General features: G+C 68.9%; 4 protein-coding genes across 4 annotated transcripts; 3 read left to right on the forward strand and 1 right to left on the reverse strand.

Moving 5' to 3' along the window:
- Window positions 1-294: 294 nt before the first annotated feature.
- TYMP (thymidine phosphorylase) lies at window positions 295-3,117 on the forward strand. Its single transcript, XM_037515135.1, has 9 exons — window positions 295-475; window positions 602-804; window positions 1,072-1,170; window positions 1,504-1,633; window positions 1,792-1,910; window positions 2,110-2,272; window positions 2,359-2,589; window positions 2,681-2,821; window positions 2,945-3,117. Exons 1-9 carry the CDS (start codon window positions 295-297, stop codon window positions 3,115-3,117), a joined length of 1,440 nt encoding a protein of 479 aa, XP_037371032.1.
- A 669-nt stretch (window positions 3,118-3,786) lies between these two features.
- On the forward strand, window positions 3,787-4,628 carry LOC119248159 (protein SCO2 homolog, mitochondrial). Its single transcript, XM_037515136.2, has one exon. The coding sequence runs from the start codon at window positions 3,787-3,789 to the stop codon at window positions 4,549-4,551; it is 765 nt and encodes a 254-aa protein (XP_037371033.1). The 3' UTR covers window positions 4,552-4,628.
- Window positions 4,590-11,492, reverse strand: NCAPH2 (non-SMC condensin II complex subunit H2). The gene is made up of 20 exons (XM_037513344.2): window positions 11,290-11,492; window positions 8,441-8,542; window positions 7,952-8,007; window positions 7,788-7,872; window positions 7,651-7,719; window positions 7,504-7,583; window positions 7,291-7,424; window positions 7,144-7,221; window positions 6,881-7,011; window positions 6,470-6,541; window positions 6,271-6,337; window positions 6,079-6,186; window positions 5,932-5,985; window positions 5,760-5,830; window positions 5,594-5,687; window positions 5,447-5,515; window positions 5,314-5,366; window positions 5,139-5,240; window positions 4,894-5,043; window positions 4,590-4,804 (listed from the first exon to the last, which is right to left on the reverse strand). Exons 1-20 carry the CDS (start codon window positions 11,395-11,397, stop codon window positions 4,664-4,666), a joined length of 1,824 nt encoding a protein of 607 aa, XP_037369241.1. The 5' UTR covers window positions 11,398-11,492; the 3' UTR covers window positions 4,590-4,663.
- A 303-nt stretch (window positions 11,493-11,795) lies between these two features.
- Window positions 11,796-16,201, forward strand: LMF2 (lipase maturation factor 2). The gene is made up of 14 exons (XM_037515195.2): window positions 11,796-11,902; window positions 12,220-12,473; window positions 12,570-12,598; window positions 12,710-12,909; window positions 12,984-13,162; window positions 13,417-13,549; window positions 13,691-13,825; window positions 13,899-14,004; window positions 14,078-14,174; window positions 14,244-14,426; window positions 14,506-14,674; window positions 14,780-14,891; window positions 14,965-15,061; window positions 15,151-16,201. Exons 1-14 carry the CDS (start codon window positions 11,809-11,811, stop codon window positions 15,442-15,444), a joined length of 2,082 nt encoding a protein of 693 aa, XP_037371092.1. The 5' UTR covers window positions 11,796-11,808; the 3' UTR covers window positions 15,445-16,201.
- Window positions 16,202-18,932: the final 2,731 nt, after the last annotated feature.

Consider the following 18,932-nt stretch of genomic DNA (forward strand, 5'->3'; position numbering starts at 1 on the left):
CGGTCCCGGGCCGGCGGCGGGCGGGCCCTGCCGGCCTCACGCCCCCGCGGGGCCCTGGGCGATTGGCCGCGCGGGTCGGGCTGGGTGGGGCCCGCACAGCTCGGGCCGCCATTGGGCGTCGAAGGCCGGCCCCTCGCGCGCCTGCGGACCCCGGGCCCGCGGTTCCGCCGCAACCCTGCGCGGGCCGGGCGAGCGCCGCGGTGCTCGGGACAGGTGGGCCGGGGCGGCGCTGGCGCCGGGGAGCGGGAGCCGGACGGGCCGCGCAGACGGGCCACGCAGGGGCGGGCCGGAGCCATGGACGCCCCCGACGCGCCCGGTGACCGCTCGGGGGGAGGGAGTCGGGCGCCGCCTCCAGAGCGCACGCAGCTCCCGGAGCTCATCCGACGCAAGCGGGACGGAGGGCGCCTGAGCGAGGGCCACATCCGGGCCTTCGTGCGCGCCGTGGTGGACGGGAGCGCCCAAGGCGCGCAGATCGGTGCGTGGAGACGGTGGGCCCCTCCCCAGAGGCTGCGGGTCCGGGGTTCCCGCCAGTGTGACCCCGAGGGACCCCTCTCTCCGGGGACATCCCCCGGCTCGCCTACACCACCACACCCGCACGCAGGGGCCATGCTCATGGCTGTGCGGCTGCGGGGCATGGACCTGGAAGAGACAGCGGCGCTCACCCGGGCCCTGGCCGCGTCTGGGCAGCAGCTGGAGTGGCCCGAGGCGTGGCGCCCGCAGCTCGTGGACAAACACTCCACGGGGGGAGTGGGCGACAAGGTCAGCCTGGTCCTGGCACCTGCTCTGGCTGCCTGCGGCTGCAAGGTCAGATGCGCTCGGAACTCGACCCCTACCCCCCAGGGGGCTCCTCCCCTTCAGCGCCCTCAGTGCCAGGCCAGCTTATGCAGGGCCCGCTTCCATAGCCACAGGGGACCTCCCCTCCACCCCCCACATACACCCCAAGCCAGAACTTCTCCCCTGGCCAGACCCCACAGCTGCGCAGGAAGCTGGATCCCGGTGGCCCTCATGGGCGGAGGTGGGGGGGGGCGGGAGGCGAGGCCTAGCGAGTGGACTCAGTGTCCCTGCCCGCAGGTACCCATGATCAGTGGACGAGGCCTGGGGCACACAGGGGGCACCTTGGATAAACTGGAGTCTATTCCTGGATTCACTGTCATCCAGAGCCCAGAGCAGGTAGACGCTGGCCACTGGCTGGCCACTGGTCGGGTGACTGATGGAAAAGCACCAGCCCGACCCTCGGAAGGGTCACTGACGGGGACATCGACCCAAGCCATCCCTGGGTCACTGGCGGCCGCTGGCCTGGGGTGGATGGCACTCTGGGGTCGCTCAGGAGACCTGGCCAAAACCACGGGGTGCAGATCAATCATTAATGGGTCACAGGACATGGGCCAGGCAGTCAGCAGTCATGGGTCTGGACACGGCCCAAGTGACCGAGGAGCCCCTGACCAGGCCTGGCAGGGCCAGGGGCTGGAGGCTGCTAAGGGTCCTGATGCCTCTGACCACCAGATGCGGGGGCTCCTGGAGCACGTGGGCTGCTGCATTGTGGGCCAGAGCCAGAGGCTGGTCCCTGCGGACGGGGTCCTGTACGCAGCCCGGGACGTGACGGCCACTGTCGACAGCCTGCCCCTCATCACAGGTGACCCGCCCAGGGCCACCGGGCCCACACACCTCCCAGGCAGGGCTTCCACCGCGGGCTGCCTCGACCTCAGTGTTAGGGCCTCTGACCCCTTACGACTGATGGGGCCAGCACCCCACAGCCCCCTGGAAGCCCCCCCAGCCCCAACCCTCCCACAGCCTCCATCCTCAGCAAGAAGGCGGTGGAGGGACTGTCAGCGCTGGTGGTGGACGTGAAGTTCGGAGAGGCTGCGATTTTCCCGAGCCGGGCCCAGGCCCGGGAGCTGGCAGAAGCGCTGGTGAGCACCTGTGCCCACCACACCTGTGCGCCCCCCCCCCCACGACCCGGGCAGCTGCCGCGGCAGCCCTGCAGCATCCTGGCCAGCAGTGCCCCTCCAAGCCACACCTGGTGACCCTCACGGCTGCCTGCCGGCTGGGGGGACCCCCACCCCGGAGTGCCTCCACTCCCCGGCAGGGTCCACACTGCCCCTCTTACAGGTGGGCGTGGGGGCGGGCCTGGGGCTGCGAGTGGCAGCAGCTCTGACGGCCATGGACAAGCCCCTGGGCCGCAGCGTGGGCCACTCCCTGGAGGTGGAAGAGGCCCTGCTCTGCCTGGACGGCGCCGGGCCGCCCGACCTGCGCGACCTGGTCACTAGGCTCGGTGAGGGACGGGCAGCGTGGGGCCGAGACGCGGAGCCGCCCCTGCCTGTGGTCCCCGCCGCGCCTGAGTCCTGCCCTCGGCCGCAGGGGGCGCCCTGCTCTGGCTCAGCGGGATGGCGGAGGCCCAGGCGGACGGCGCCGCCCGCGTGGCCGCGGCGCTGGACGATGGCTCGGCCCGGAGCCGCTTCCAAAGGATGCTCGCGGCGCAGGGCGTGGACCCGGAGCTGGCCCGAGCCCTGTGCGCCGGGACCCCCGCCCAGCGCGGGGAGCTGCTGCCCCGCGCCCGCGAGCGGGAGGAGCTGCGCGCGCCTGCGGACGGTGAGCCCCAGCGCCCGCCCCGCCGCGCCCCGCCCGGCTCCCTCCGCCCCTCCCCGCGTGCCCGCGCCCACCCCCCGCGCCTCTCCCGCAGGCACCGTGGAGCAGGTCCGCGCGCTGCCGCTGGCGCGGGTGCTGCACGAGCTGGGCGCCGGGCGCAGCCGCGCAGGGGAGCCGCTGCGGCCGGGGGTGGGCGCCGAGCTGCTGGTCGACGTGGGCCAGAGGCTGCGCCGCGGTGAGCGCCCCTCGCCCGCTGACCGCCCGCCCCCTCGCCCGCCCGCTGACCGCTGACCGCCCGCCCGCTGCCCGCCCGCCCCCTCGCCCGCTGACCGCCTGCTGACCGACCGCCCGCCCGCAGGGACGCCCTGGCTCCGCGTGCACCGGGACGCGCCCACGCTCAGCGACCCGCAGCGCCGCGCCCTGCAGGGGGCGCTCGTGCTGTCGGACCGCGCGCCCTTCGCCGCCCCCTCGCCCTTCGCCGAGCTCGTCCTGCCGCCGCCCGCGCGCGCGCCCCCCGACACGCGGCAATAAAGCTGGGGCGCCCACGCCGAGTCCCTGCCTGGCGCGCCGGGGGCGGGGGGCGGAAAAACGCCGGCGAGGGGCGGGGCCTCGCGACGGGCGCCCTGGCGCCCCGCCCCCGGCCCGCTCCTCCCGCGCGTGCGCGCTGCGTCGTGCGTGCTGCGTCGTGCGCGGCGCCGTCCTCGCGCGTGCGCTGCGTCGAGCGCGTCCCGGGGCGTGCGGCCGGCCCCGCGAGCACGGCCGCTGCCCGACGCCTCGCCGGCCGGGCTCGCGCTCCTCGGTGCGGTCGGCGGCGCCGCGCCCCGGGCGGGAGGGGCGGGGGGCGGGGGCCGTCCTCGCCGGGCGCCGGCTCGCACGGAGGAGCCGGGCCCGGGCCCAAGGTCAGCGGCGCCGCGGGCCGCGCAGGCCGGTCTCGGAGGGCTCGCGGCGGAGGAGCAGGTGAGGCCCGGCGGGACCCCGACGCCCGGCGCGGCGCGCGCCGCTGCTCCCCGAGCTCCGGGAGGGCCGCGTGTGGGCGGGGCCGGGGCGGGGGGCGCCCCTCGGCGCGGGCGGCTGGGGGTGAAGCCCGGGACGCCCCGCCCGGGCTCGGGGGCGCCCAGGGGCGGGGGGCGAGACCCCCGGGGCGCGGGCCGCCTGGCCGCGCGCGCCCTGACCGCTTCGCCGTTGCAGGCGCGGAGGCCGATGCTGCGGCCGGCTCGGGCCCCCTGGCGCGCGCGCGCCCTGCTCGGGCCCCCGGGGAGTGCGGCGCCGCGCGCCGGGCCCAGGCCCGGGTCCACGCGGAGCCCCGCGGAGCGCGGCGGGCAGGGCCCCGGGCTGCGCACCCGGCTGCTGGTCACGGCCGCGCTGGGGGCCGGGCTGGGCGGGGCCTGGCTGGCGGCGCGCGCCGAGAAGGAGCGGCGGCGGCAGCGGGAGCGCACCGAGGCGCTGCGCCGGGCGGCCGTCGGCCAGGGCGACTTCAGCCTGGTGGACCACCGGGGCCGCGCGCGCTGCAAAGCCGACTTCCGCGGCCAGTGGGTGCTCCTGTACTTCGGCTTCACGCACTGCCCGGACATCTGCCCCGACGAGCTGGACAAGCTGGTGCGCGCGGTGCGGCGGCTGGAGGCGGAGCCCGGGCTGCCCCCCGTGCAGCCCGTCTTCGTCACCGTGGACCCCGAGCGCGACGACCCGGCGGCCATGGCGCGCTACGTGCGGGACTTCCACCCGCGGCTGCTGGGCCTGACGGGCTCGGCCGAGGAGGTGGCCCGCGTGAGCCGCAGCTACCGCGTGTACTACCAGGCGGGCCCCCGCGACGCGGACCAGGACTACATCGTGGACCACTCGGTCGCCATCTACCTGCTCAGCCCCGACGGCCTCTTCACGGACTACTACGGCCGGGCCCGGTCGGCCGAGCAGATCGCGGACAGCGTGCGGCGCCACATGGCTGCTTTCCGCAGCGTCCTCCCCTGAGCCGCTCATTAAAGGTGTGGCAGAGCACACGTGTCCCCCGCACCGCCGAGCTGTGACGTCAGCACTTTATTGGGCTGGGCCAGCCCGGAGCGGGCGGGGGCGGGGGCGGCCCTCAGGGCCGGGCCATGGAGGGGGCGGTGTAGGTCTGGAAGCGCGCGTGCGCCCGCTGGTGCGTGAGCAGTCTCAGGGACATGGTGTCCACGGCCGCCTCCAGCCCCGGCTGCTGGGTGATCTCCACCGTGTGGTCGTTGGCCTGCGGAGTGGGGTGCCAGCAGAGGGTGGGGTGTCAGCAGAGAGGGAGCAGGCCCCGCCCTGCCCTGCCGCGCATGCCCGGCCACTCACCAACTGCAGCGAGGCCAGCATGGCACGGCAGACCTCGAAAGCAGGCTGGCCGGCCACCAGCTCCGCAAAGGGGTACCACTGGTCCAGCTGGCTGAACCTGGACACGAGCTGGTCCCCATAGGTGTGGATGTCGAACGGCAGGTGCTGCTCCTGGGGAGGGGGCGGGGGACGCATATGAGGCAAGCTTGGCTGCGGGGGCCCTCCCAGCTGCCCACCCCCCCCCCCCCCCGCCCGCGGGCCCTCACCTGCTCCTGGAGCAGCGGCTGCACCGTGTCCTCCCAGTCTTTGATGCGCTGGCTCAGCTCTGTCTCCCGCACAAACTTCTGTGAGGTGGTGATGAAGAGCTCCTGGGGGTACAGGGGGGGCGCTGCGGCCTCTGTGCAGTGCAGGAATCCCCCCACCCCGCCCCGCCCCACCTACCACATTCCTGCGGACCAGCTCCTCGTAGCTCAGGGACGCCGGCATGGCCTCCGCTGCAAGAGGGCATAGGTGGGTGAGCAGCCTCCAGACCCAGCTGCCCAGCAAGCAGCACCCCTCCCACCCCCAGACCTACCCAGGTCGGCCGCTGCCTCGTGCTTTGTCCTTGCAGACTCAGGGGATGCCCCAGGCTCTAGGAGGTCATCTGGGAGACAGAGAGGCCAGCAGAAGGCAACTCAGCTGACGAAGGGGCTGGCCCCCCTCCCCCGCCTCAGACACCCACCTGCTACCCCCAGATCCTCCAGGGGGTCCTCCAGGCGGTCTTCCTCCACTGGCCACAGCCCCTCCTCGGCCCTGGGCAACCACTGCTCGGCCACCTGCACAAAGCGTCTGTGAGGGCACCGCAGCCACCTGGGGCTGGGCACCCGCCCGCCCACACCGCTACTTGCCTCCCTTCTCTGCAGCTTCCGCAGCGTCTCCAGCTGCTCCCGCACATGCTTCCAGTACAGGACCTCCATGTCTGCGGGAGGCCAGAGGTGGCCACGTCCTGCCAGCTCCCAGCCCACCCAGGCCAGAGAGTGCGCCCCTGCCCCCGGGAGAGACCCTGGGCCCTGGCCTCACCCGCGAAAGATGGGCCCTTCCGCCGGGGCCTCCTCCCGTCAGTGTGGTCAGCATCTGCAGGACACCTCGGTCAGCAGCCCAGCCCACAAGGGCAGAACCCCTCACGGCGTGTGAGCCCCACAGTCCCACCCCCGCGCCCCTGCTCACAGGCGGCCAGGCACCACTGGTGGAAGTCCTGCAGCTTGGCAGTGCCCTTCCTCTTGCGCTTCTGCCCCGGGGCCTCCTCCACGCAGGGGGGCACTGAGTAGGGCCTGCCTGGGGGCAGAGGGACTCTCTCAGAACCCATCCCTCCCCCTGTGCTGAGTGCAAACGCCCCCGCCCCCCCCCCCCCCCCGTTACCTTTTCTAAAGGGCTTGGAGTCCAGGGAGTCGAAGGGGTCCAGGCTCTGCCAGGGGTCTGTGGGCTCCTGAGTACAAGCAGGAGCAGGCGCTGAGGAGAGGCGCTGACAGCCTGGGGGTCTGACCCCAACCCAGAGCCAGAGGATGACGCGAGGGGCGAGGTTCTGAGGCCAGCTCCCCGCACCTGCCCTCATGCTCACCTGCTGCGGCTGGGGCGCGGGCGCCAGGGCCGCCTGTCTCTCCCGCAGCACGTACCTCCGGGGCTGGACGCTCTGCAGAGAAAGGGCACAAGGACCCTCCACCCATGGCTCTGAGGCCCCGAGCTCTGCTTGGGGTCAGCCGGTGAGACCCTGCAGGGGCCCACCCGGCAGAAGGGAAGCCACTGGAGGACTGAAGAGGAAGCCCCAGCCCTCAGCAGCCCGTGCCCCAGCCCAGACCCACCAGCGTGTGGGGCGTCAAGACTCTGCTCTAGGCTGGGACGCCTGAGGCCCCCCAGTCTGTCCAGTCCACACAGGGGAGCAACTGCCACCTGGTGGTGCCCAGGCCGGCGGGGTAGGGGGTCAGAAAGGGCGAGGAGGGGCCGGGCTGGTGGCTTCAGGCACGGGTCCCACCTGCTGCGGGCTCCTGGGCTCCTCGCACTCCAGAGGGGCCTCAGCTGCAGGGGCCTCGGGGGGCTTCCCCGGCCCCTCGGCATCATCGTCCTCACCCCAGCCGCCCGGCTGCTGACCTTCTGGAGAGGGGCCTGGGCAGGGAGCAAGGACACAGTCGGCCCCAAGACACGCTGGGGCCTGTACCAGGAGCTGGCGGGCCGCGCAGGAGAGCAAGAGGCTGCCCAGAGCAGCAGGGTGGGTCGGGGCCCCAGGCTTCCTCTCACCTGGCTCCTGGCAGAGGTTGGGGGCGGGGCTCCCACAAGCAGACAACTCCATGGGCTGCTCCTCAGCCCCCGGGGCCTCTGGGGAGGATCGACAGATCAGCCCAGCCCCCTCCACCAGCCCTGCCCAGCCCCCCAAGGCACCCTCACCCTTCTGGCTCCTGGGTAGCGAGGCCTCCTCGGGGGACATGCCCACCGGCTCCAACATGAAGGCCCCTCTGGGGTGCGGGGTGCATGTGTTCATCCTGAAGTCCTTCCGGCTGGCCAGGACCTCCCCTTGACAGCTGTGCTGGCAGAAACGTCCACTGCAGACACCCTTCCCCTGCCACCCTCCCCCCGCCTGCCACCGGGCCGGGGCCCCACCTGTACAGCGGGCTGCTGTTCTTCTCCGCCTCGTCAGGGGCCACCAGGGCCATGGGCAGGAGCGGGATGATGAGGATCTCCTGTGGGGGCGGGCAGGGGTGAGCCACGAGGGTGAAGGGCCCCACACCCCGCCTCGGGGGCACTCACACTGGGCGCCTGGCCAGTCCTCAGATCCACGCTGGTCCGGGAGTCAGGGAGGTCATCCAGCGACAGGAACTGTGGGGAATGAGGGGCTCAGCGGGGTGCTACACACATGCAGGCCAGGCACCGCCCACCAGCCTCACCTCGTCCTCCACTTCCTGGGGGGCCCTGGAGCCAGAGTACCAGCTGCCCCCGTCCTCCTGAAGTGGGGAGAGCTGCTTGGCGCGCCTGAAGAGAGCAAGGGTGGGCGTGGGTGGGAGCAGCGGCCAGCATCCCTCCCCTCCCCCCGGCCCGCCCTGGCACGCACCTCTTGCCAGAGATGAAGTCGAGCGCCTGGTACACCAGCGAGTAGAGGTATTCCACCTGGCAACAGGGGGCTGTGAGCCCACGGCCCCGCCAGGGCCTCCCCACCGAGGCCGCAGTCTGGCTCCCCCTGGACACCTGGGCTCGCGTCCTGCCAGTTTCAGCCAAAACTGCTTCTCTGGCAGCCCAGTTGCATCAGACCCTCTCACCAGCAAACAGCCAGGGGCCCATGTCCCTGTGGAGTGGGCCTCCCCTCCACCCTCAGCCTGCCCACTGCCTCGGCCCCCTCCCCGCGCCCAGCTCTCCCACGGGCTCGCCGCCACCTGGGCTGCCCCCCACGCCCTCCTTCCTGGGCTGCCTCTCTTCCCGTGGGCGCCCGCACGCGGCACCGCTGAGCAGCAGGCCGGTGACTCCGAACTCAACATTCCCTGGAGCCATGGGCAGGCGAGCAGGAGGGAGGTACCGCCCTGGCCGGACACGGGGTGCCAGGTACCTTCTTGCTGTAGACACAGGCGGAGCCCTGGATCAGCAGCGCCGCCTCGATGAAGTTCATCGTGGTTTTGCCTTCGTCGAAAGAGATGCAGATCTGGTCCAGCTGCAAGACGTGGGCAGGGCGCTGATTCCAGCCTGCTCTGCACTCTGCCCTGGGGCCGGGTCACCCAGCCACTCCCCACTGACACGGGCGCCCACGGCTGCCCGGTCAGTGCAGGTTCAGGTTGGGAGGAGGGAATGTAAGAGGGTCTCCAAAGAAAGGGGAGGACCCAGGTCCCCTGCCCCACCCAAGGGGGGTGAGCTGAGCAGGGAGGAGGAGTAGAAGCTGCAGAGGCACCTGGGAAGGCAGGCAGAGGACAGGGAGCTGGAGGAGGGGAACACAGAGGGAAAGAAACCGCGCTGGCTTCTTGGTCCTGGGCCAGTTGACACAGACGAGGCTGAGAGACTTGAGGGAGGTGACAGTGGCAGCTTCGGTCTTGATTTTGACTTTGTTCTTTTTCTCCTAGGCTTATCTGGCTATTTGTGACCCCTTTTCTATGGGCCCCAGCCAAAAGGTGCCTTCGGGTTCTGGCCTCAGAGGCCCTGCTTTGGGCCAACCCTGTTTGGCTGGACTTTTACCCACGAGGGGATGGGCGACTTCGGGTGCTGGAATTAGAAACTATTCTTTGTCTTCTCTGTACCCCACACCAACTGTACTTAGGCGCCTTTCCGCTAAAGATATCTCTGTCTTGTCTTGACGCAGCGGGTGGCAGGACTATTCAGAGCAGGCAGCTTTGGGGGTCCTGGGGTGCCCTCTCCCTGCCCCATAACACATCTGGTGACTCTGGAAGAACATCTCTTGTGGGGGAGACAGGTCTTTGGACCCCTACCTGTGGAGCCAAGACCTCGTGTTTCCATGTCCCCAGAGCGCACCACTCACAAACACGGGGTGCAGGGCACCTCCTTTCTGGATGTACCCGGTGACCTCTGGGGGCTGGCCATGGGACAATGGGCGCTCAGTCCCCACCCTGGGGGGAGGGGATGGAGCCAACCCGTGTTAAATTCACCCATCCAGGGCCCACACAGCCTTCTGGGTTGGGGAACACAAGGATGTGTGGGAGGGGTAGGTGCTACCCCTAACCCCAGGCCTCACCCCTGCAGCTCTTCTTAGGCTGGGCTGCATCCTCAGCACAAGATGGCCAGCAGGAGGCAGCTTCTCTGAGCCCAGAGAGCCCTTCTAGTTAATCACCAAACCCACAGGGTCACGTCTTCAGCCAAATGGAGGTGGCAGACATGGAGGTGGCCTGGGGACCCCTGGCCATGTTGGGGCTCCCGCACTGTACCTCATGGTGTCTGTGCTCACTCAGGCGGCAGCGTCAGGGGAGCAGGGCTGCCAGACCCCAGTTGTGGGTGGAATGAGGGTGGTGTGTGCGAGTGGTGGGGCAGTGGGTGTGAATGTGGGCCTCCCCGCTGCAGCTCTGGGAGCGGGTCAGCCTGGTGTTCACCCCAGCCCGAGCCCAGGCCCCGTGCTTAGGTGTGTGAGCATGGGGGGCGCTGCCCCCCACCCCAGGGACTCGGGAGACACAGGAAAGAAGGCAGCGCTCTTCAAACTGTGGGCCACAACTCCAGTGCAAATGCCACTGACATCTTTCCCCAACGATAAAATACAGTAAAACAGAAAACCCCTGCCGCCGAGGGAGGGCCAGGGCTACAGGGCCACAGATAGCCCTAGGGAGGGCTGGGGCCACAAGCTGATTTTCATTTTTTTTGAGTCACATTTGCTGCTGGACAGGGCGAAAGTCAGTGGATGCAGCCCAGGAAGAGAGCTTTATTATGAATCTCCAGGGGCGGTTAGCAGAAGCAGACTTATGAGTGAACAAATGACTTCAAATGAGACCCTGGGGCGCAGCTGACAGAATCCACATGACACAGACATGCACTTTGCCTTTGGCGAACAGCGGAGCCCGTGCCCAGGTCAGGGAGAACAACACTTGGCAGCAAGAGACAGCTCCACCTTAGATGGAGTAAGTTTGGGAGCCGTGTGCCCGTAAGTGGATGTGCACACAGTGGAGCAGCTGGACACAAGACTCAGAAGAAAGACCTAGAATATGGCTACAGGCCTGGGAGTTCTCCTCATGTATAAATGAAATGGAAATCACGGGAGTAAACAAGGTTGCTCAAGGGAAAAAAATGGGAAGATGGTCCAGGCCGGCACTCGAGATTGGGAGAGAAAAAGAGATGATGAAATTGAAAAGAAAGTCAAAGCCCAAAACCTGTTGTAAAAAGGGATGGTAGGCCCAACGACTGCTGCCGGTGACCCAGGTAACGCTGGCAGCCCTTGAATTCGGTAGGAGGGAGGTCACTGTGAGGACAAGGGCAGCCCAAGTGGAAACCAGTCTGAGCTGGACTGAGGTTCAGAACTCGGGGACAGCTGTCACCAGGCCACACAGCCCAGGCTGGCACACAGCCTCCCGCAAGGAGGAGAGAAAGGCTGATGGGACGGCCCAAGTCAGCAGTTGGAAGCGGTTTCGAAAATCCAAGATAATAGCTCTTAGGTGGCCGCCCAGAAACCTCCAACACACACGCGCGCAACCGAGCTTCGTCTTTTCTGTGGCATCAGAGACCCGCTGACGACCGCCCGCCAAGGCCGGTTCACAACCCGCGGGCGGGCAGAGACCAGCGGTGACAGCTCCGGACCAGAGCAACTGCGGGGGTGGGGGCCGGGATGCAGCCGGGGAAAGGAGTTTGGGGACCAGACCCGGAGCCTGCGGCCTCCCCGCCGCCCACGGCCCCGCCGCACCCCCGCCCTGGCCCGCGCGCCTCCCCGCCTCCGCCGGGCCCGCCCCCGCCGCCCGGCCGCGCCGCCCTCACCTCCTCCAGATACTCGCCCAGCTGGGCCGCCACGTCCACCTCCCAATTCTTGGTGAGGTCGCGGATGGGCTGCAGGAGGTGGGCGAAGCGCGCCTCCACGTCCTCCATGTCCGGAGGGGTCGCGACGGCCCGCAGACCGCAGCACGGGCTTCGAGGGGTCCCGGATCGTCCTCAGCCCGCCACTACCTCTGGCGCCATTTTGGTGTTCCCGCCCAGGAAGGCACGTAGCGTGCCGCGCCGCGCACATTTATGACGTAGCGCAGCCCTAGCCGCGCGCGAGGAACCCGGGAACCCGCGGCGCGCGAGAGGCGACAGGCGTAGCGATGGGGCGCGCGGGGCGGGGCCAGAAGAGGCGCGCGGGGCGGGGCCAGGAGGAGCGTCCAGGGCTCGCGGGCGGGCGTTCGGGGCGGGGCGGGGCGTTCGGGGCGGGGCGGGGCGGGGCGTTCGGGGCGGGGCCCGCGGTGGCCGCGGGCCGGCGGGGGGGCGGGCGCGCTCCCTGCCTCCGGCCGCGCAGCGGACATGGCGGGCTCGCGAGTCCCGCGGCAGCTCTTCCTCCAGGGCGTGGCCGCCGTCTTCATGGTCGCCTTCGCTTCCCTCTACACGCAGATCCCGGGTGAGGGCGCCGAGGCAGGACGCCCCCCCGGCCCCGCCGGCCCCGGCCCTCGCCCGCCCGCGGGTGGGGGCGGCGGCCCGGTCCTGCGGCCCGCGGGGTGTGCGGGCAGGCGGGCGCGCCGGGCGCGGACCCCCCTCGGGCTCCGTGTTCTGACCCGGGCGGGCCTGGGGAGAGGGACCTGGAGAGCCCGACCCCGGGTCGGGGAGGCCCCCTGGAGCCTGACCCGGGTGGGAGGGTCAGGAGGACCCGAGGCCCTGACTTGGGAGGCCGGCCCTGGAGGGCAGTTCCGGCCCCGTTCCTGACCGGCCCTCCCGCAGGCCTGTATGGCGCCGAGGGCATCCTGCCGGCCCGGAGGACACTGCGGCCACAGGGCAAGGGGCGCTGGCAGCAGCTGTGGGAGACCCCGACGCTGCTGTGGGAGGCGCCTCGCCTGGGGCTGGACACTGCGCAGGGCCTGGAGCTGCTGACCCTGCTGGGCACCCTGCTGGCCCTGGGGGCACTGCTGATGTGCCAGCTGCGCCACTCCCTCACCTACCTGCTGCTCTGGGCTGCCTACCTATCAGCCTGCCAGGCAAGTGGGGCCGCCTGCCCCCCAACGCTGGGACCCTCCCCAACCCCTCCCCCCTTGCCTGCCCACACATCACACCCCGCCCCCCTCTCCCTGCAGGTGGGCCAGGTGTTTCTTTATTTCCAGTGGTGAGTGGCCATTGGGCGTGGGAGGCCAGTGGGAGGCTGGTGGGTGGGATGGGGTGCCTGCTCTCCCCGGCCATGATGGGGAGGGGCCTGTGCTGCTGCTCCTTCCCACAGGGACTCCCTCCTGCTGGAGACAGGCTTCCTGGCTGTGCTGGTGGCCCCCCTGAGGCAGCCCCTGCAGCGCAGGCTGGCAGGCGCCTCACCCCATGAAGACCTGCCCTTCTGGCTTGTGCGCTGGCTGCTGTTTCGCCTCATGTTCGCGTCCGGAGTGGTAAAGCTGACCAGCCGTTGCCCCGCGTGGTGGGGGCTCACTGGTGAGGGGCCCGGCCTGGCTGTGGGGAGGTCTTGGGGGCCCGTGCCCAGACTCACTGTCTGCCCATCACTGCAGCCCTTACCTACCACTACGAGACGCAGTGCCTGCCCACGCCTGCCGCCTGGGCTGCCCACCACCTGCCCGTCTGGCTGCACAGGCTCAGTGTGGTGGCCACTTTCCTCATCGAGGTGGCTGTACCCCCGCTGTTCTTCGCCCCTGTCCGCCGCCTGCGCTTGGCCGCCTTCTACACCCAGGTGGGTCAGGGCGGCCCGCGAGGCCTTTTTCAGACAGTCCAGTGGCCCCGTGGGGGACCCGCTGGCAGGAAGGCCTTGGGCAGGGGGGAAGCAGGGTAGGCAGGCTTCTCCGGGCAGCAGGGGCACCCCGGTGTGCAGGACAGAACACAGGCGAGATGGAGCAGAGCAGAGGCCAAGGAGTGGGAGGAAGAGGCAGGAGAGGCCCGGGGGGTGACTTCCAGCAGGGGCTGCCCTCAGAGCTGGGGTGATCTCAGGTCCTGCTGCAAGTGCTGATCATCGTCACTGGCAACTACAACTTCTTCAACCTGCTCACCCTGGTGCTCACCTCTGCCCTCCTGGATGATGTGCACTTGGCTGCCGAGCCTGGCAACAGGAAGACACCTGTCTGTGAGTGCCCGCTTGCGCCCCACAGCTGCCGACCTCACCCCTGTAGCCCCTGACATCCCCAGCGCCCCTGGCTCCCGCTCCACCACAGCCCCGGCTTCAGGCATGCTCAATCCCAGTGGGCCCGGGCGGTCTCACCCACAGCTTGGCCTAAGACTCTGCTGGCTGGGCTGTCCCTGCTCCTGGAGCTGACCGTCTACGGGCTGCTGGCCTACGGCACCGTGCACTATTTTGGCCTGGAGGTCAACTGGGAACAGCACACCATCCTCTCCAGAACCAGTGCGTGCCGGGGAGGGGTGGGGTATGGGAGAAGGCAGGGCCGACCACCCCCTCACACCCCTCCCTTCCATAGCCTTCACCTTCCACCAGTTTTCCCAGTGGCTGAAGACAGTCACCCTGCCCACCATGTGGCTGGGCGCGGCCTCCCTGGCCTGGGAGCTGCTGACCGCCCTCTGGAGGTAAGTGGTCCGTGGAGCTGGGTGGAGCTGGGCTGTGCAGGGCAGGCCTGACGGCGCTTGGGTCTCCTCCCAGGTGGACGCGGGTGAGAGGGTGGCCGCAGAAGCTCTGTGCTGCAGCCCCGCTATCAGTCCTCAGCGCGGCCACGGTGGCCATGTTCCTCACCAGCCTGGTAGGCGGCCCCGCGGGAGGGGGGAGGGGGTGGAGCCCGCCCAATGCTGAGCCCCGCCCCTGCCCCCAGGTGCCCTACTCCTACCTGGAGCCCTCCACCCACGGCCGCCTCTGGGCCGGGGCCCACCGCCTGTTCGGCGCCGTGGAGCACCTGCAGCTGGCCAACTCCTACGGCCTCTTCCGCCGGATGACCGGCCTAGGCGGGCGGCCGGAAGTGGTCCTGGAGGGCAGCTACGACGGGCAGCGCTGGACGGTGATTGCCCCGTGGCCGGGGCGGGCTGGAGGGGCCCTGTCCGCGAGCCGCTAACAGGCTAACGGGCTGCGCCCCGCAGGAGATCGAGTTCCTGTACAAGCCTGGAAACGTGAGCCGGCCGCCCCCGGTGGTGACGCCGCACCAGCCGCGCCTCGACTGGCAGATGTGGTTCGCCGCGCTGGGCCCGCACACACACAGCCCCTGGTTCACCAGCCTGGTCCAGCGCCTGCTGCAGGGCCGCGAGCCGGGTGCGGGGGGTGGGCTGGGGCGGGCCGGGGTGGGCCAGGTGGGGCTGGGCCTGGCGCTGGGCCGGCGGGGGAGCCGCACCTGAGCCGAGCCGGCTCTCCCCACAGTGATCCGGCTCATCCAGACAGACCTGTCCAGGTACCCCTTCCACGAGCAGCCCCCCACCTACGTCCGGGCCCAGCTCTACAAGTACTGGTTTTCACAGCCAGGGGAGCCGGGGTAAGGCCTGGGCTGAGGGGGAAGGGGCCTGGGCGCCCAGGCCTGCCCTCTCCCAATGCCCGTCCTGTTGCAGCAAGTGGTGGCGCCGCCAGTGGGTGCAGGAGTTCTTCCCAGCGGTGTCCCTCGGAGACCCGACGCTGGACATGCTGCTCACACAGTTTGGCCTCCAGGTAGCGGCCCATTGGCCAGCCCAGAGGAGGTGGCAGAGGGGGCGGCCTGCAGGGGGACCTCACAGGCCTTCTTCACCTTGCTCCCACAGGACAAGAGTCCACCCCGGGCCCGCAGCTCCAGCAACACCCTGACCCAGACCCTCTGCTGGCTGCGGGAACAGCTGTCTCCCGTGGAGGCCCCCACACTGCTCTGGGGGCTCCTGGCCACTGTGGGGGCCATTCGGGTCCTGCAGGCCCTGCTGGGCCCCCTTATCCCCAGGTCCACCCCTCCGGCCAGGGAGGAGAAGCACAGGCCAGCCCACAGGAAGGATTCAGGCCAACAGGCGGCCCCGGCTCCCAGCAGCTGCAGCAGCGGTTCCCGGCTCTCCCGGCGGAAAAAGTAGCTGCATTTTGTCGGCTGCCGGACGAGAGGGTCAGGGTCCCTGCACGCCTCTGAGTCGTCTCCTGCAGCGGGACACTCAGCCACTGTGCCTTAACCAGCTACCAGGAAGCATGGCAACCGCCCACCAGGCAGGCTCTGGAACCCCAGCCCTGAGGGCCTCCGACTGCTCCCTCTGCAGGCACCCTCTGGGTTGGGCACGGCCGCGTGTGGAGCTGTGCCTGGCTCGCAGTCCTTGCCCGCACGGGTAGCCAGGCAGTGATGGGCCCCCTCCTCCAGAGCCGCTGGGCCCAGCCCCTGCCTGGGGGACAGCACCAGCTGCTGAGACACGGGGTAGTGGGGGGCATCCAGCGTCATCTGGGCCCATGAACCAATAAAGGGTCTTCATGCTTGGCCTACAGCCTGGTTCTCCCTTCCCACTGGTTGCCAGAGGACGGAGGGCCTTCCCGCCTATGGCGCTGGATATAGCCCTCGGTGCTGTCCAGCCAGCCGCTGACGTGCTCTCCCATCACCCTTGTCCATTCTATAAAGTGGACACAAGGGCCTGGTCTGGCAGGGCCAAGGCCCCAAGCCTCAGTCCCACACAGCCTGGTAGCTGCCACCGCAGGGCAGGCCAGGGGCCATGGTGGATGGCCGGAGAAGTCCCCAGAATCCATTTCCTTCCCTGCTTGCGCTTCCGCGGGAAAGCACTGAGGGTCAGTACTGGGCTGCTGGGCAGGAGAGGAGCAGCCAGGAGTGGACACTCAGGGCGGTCCCCAGGGTTTGGGTATGGGGGGGAGAAGGGGGAGCCGGAGAACCCCAGCTGGGGTGGGAGAGGGGGGGTGCAGCTGCGCCTCTGTCCTGTCACTTCCCAGAAGACGCCCCTGGTGGGAGCAGAAGCTGAGGGCACCCATGTTTCCTATGGGGCTCGACAAGGAGGCCTTGGGAGGGCTTGGGCAGCCTCCTGGCCTCGGGCCATCCTTAGCCCCAGCCTGTGCTCTGGCCCCATGGACCCTGCAGGCCCCCAGCGTGCCCAGCTCCTCCCCTGTTGCCACTGGACACCGTTTTGACCCATAGTGAAAGGACATACACGTGTGGGGAGCCTTCTCTGGGAGCCCCAACACCATGTGCCAAGCAGAAAGGCGGTCATAGGCAGGGCCGGGGCAGCCCCAAGTTTCTCCTGTTCCCCTTCCAAAAGAAAAGGGGGGCAGACTGTCCCTCCCAGACTCAGGAGCAGCGACGGTCCCTCCAGAGAAACGGTTGGGAAAGGACGCTGATCCTTGGGGTTTTCTGGTTTGTACTCGGCCCCCGACAAGCCTCTCATTAAGGAGACAGTTGTCTACACCCCACCGAGGTCCTGACTCGGAGGGCCCCAGGAGGGTCACAGAGTCTGGCAGGAGCGTCCCTCCCCAGAGCTGAACCCGGCCCTGCCCCACCCCCACCGGACCTCACTCCCCCCCGCCCCCTCCCCTCCCCGGACCTCCCAAGTCCTCACAGTGTCTGCTGCCCCCGAGAGTCCCCGCCCCACTGCGCATCCCTGTGCAGGGGGCCCTGTCCAGCGAGCAGGCGGCTGCGTGTTCTCCAGAGGTCACCAGCACTGAGAGGAGCGGCCCCCGGGGGCCCTGGCTCCGGCAGCACAGCGTCCTGGGCCTTCCTGCATGTGGACTCCAGGGCGTGTCTCCACGGCCGCCTGTGCCCCGCCTCATCTGGAGACCCCCTTGGAGGTGGAGGGAGCACAGTGGACGGGGAGAGCAGGCCAGCTGCCTGCAGGCTGAGTGGCCACCATGCGGCCCGCCAAGTGGGGCGCCGTGTGGCTGGGGTGCAGGCGGGCTCTGGGGTGCTGGGCAAGTCTCCGTGATGCCCCACATGGCCCCCACCTCCCCCCATGGGGGTCTGGAGGTCAGCTGCATCATGGACAGGCCGTCTCAGATTAGAGGACCCTGGAGAGTCTCCATTCCAGAGCTCGTGGGTAGCCACAGTCACCACCTTGGAAATTAAACTGACAAATCCTTGCAATACGGACTCATTGCTGTTATTTAAGTGCAAAAATAAACTCACTCCGTGTTACTGTAATAATTCTCTAATGAAGATTATTTCCAAAAAACTGAGAAGAGGGCCAGGTGTCACCTCCGTGGCCCTGGCGTGGCCCTCGGGGGACTGTCACCCAGAAACACGGCAAAGCCCCTGGCATAGCGGGGCTGGAGCAGCCACCCTTGTCCCGAAGTTTCACTTGGTCCATTCTTAAGAAAAGGCTGCCAGGGCCTCCCCGGTGGCGCAGCGGTTGAGCGCTGGGTTGCGAAGCTGCCCGCGGCCTCTGCAGCGCCGGTTCGATCCCCGGCTGCTCCCCGGCCACCGGAAGAGGGTCCCACATGGCGCGCAGACCTCTCCTGCCGCCCGCTGCTCCCCTCAGCAGTGTCCTTCGGTCCTTCTGCCTGCTCTGCTCCCCGCTCTGGCTCTGGTGAATTCTCTCACCCTCCCGCGCTTCTGACTGTACCCAGTGCATGTATAAACAAACAAACAAATAAAAAAAAAAAAAAAAAGAAAAGGCTGCCAGAGAGCCGCCGCTGAGCAGCCCACTGCCCGCTGGTGGCCGCACTGCCCACCACGCCCGCTGTCTCTGAGGCCACGCAGCACCAGGGCCTGGGGGTTGTCCCCAACTCGTCACACAAGACCCAGGCTCAAAGACAAGATTTTGTAATTTGTCATTGCTCTGTCAGGAACATGCCGGTCTGGGCCTCCCTGAGGGCGCGGGGTCAGTCTCTGGACTCCGGAGCTCCCGTCAGCCACTGCAGCCAAAGTGCAACCCTGGCCAGGGAGTGACCCACAGGGTGCGGCAGACCCCTCCTGTCTCCCGCTGCCCCCACAGCACTGTGTGTCAGTGGACCCGCCCACTCTGCTCCCCCCTCTGTCTCTGGGGAGTCCTCTCACCCCCCGCATCTCTGGCCTGCACCCCAGTTCTTGTAGCATAAGTAAATAATTTTAAAATGCCTGGTTTTGGTGAGAACTGTAGGTACATCAGGACGAATTCTGTCACCTTCCCTGCTCCGAAACTTTCTCTGGGGCGTTTGGGATGGGGAAGAGCCGTTTGCCATAACGCCGAGCCCCATGCCTTCCCGTCCCTCCCTCTCAGCCCAGGACGGTCGCTGCCCAGCCAGGTCTGCCTGTCCAGGGTGGTCACGCCAGCGTCCAGACGTGGTTTTGCCCTTCGGATTGATCTTGTTGTGCATGGCTCTCTCAGGCTCGTGCTGTACCGCCCTTCCCACAGCCGCGGGCTCTGCGGGGGCCAGGACAGCTGCTGCCTGACCTCGGAGGTGTGAGCCGGAGAGCGTGGGTTTTCTGCTGCCCTCAAAGACATTAAGTCAAAAAAAATTGCTTTAGGGGGCCTCCCCAGTGGCGCAGCAGGTTGAGCGCAGCACTGTGGGGCTGTCTGCAGCTTCTGCAGCGCAGGTTTGATTCTCGGCCGGCCAGGGAGATACCCGCATGGCAAGTCAGACCTCTCCTGTCTCGCCCGCT

This window comes from Talpa occidentalis, unplaced genomic scaffold, assembly GCF_014898055.3.
Source record: "Talpa occidentalis isolate TD23 unplaced genomic scaffold, MPIMG_talOcc4v2.1 talOcc4.16, whole genome shotgun sequence".
In the NCBI taxonomy this organism is placed as follows: Eukaryota; Metazoa; Chordata; class Mammalia; order Eulipotyphla; family Talpidae; genus Talpa; species Talpa occidentalis.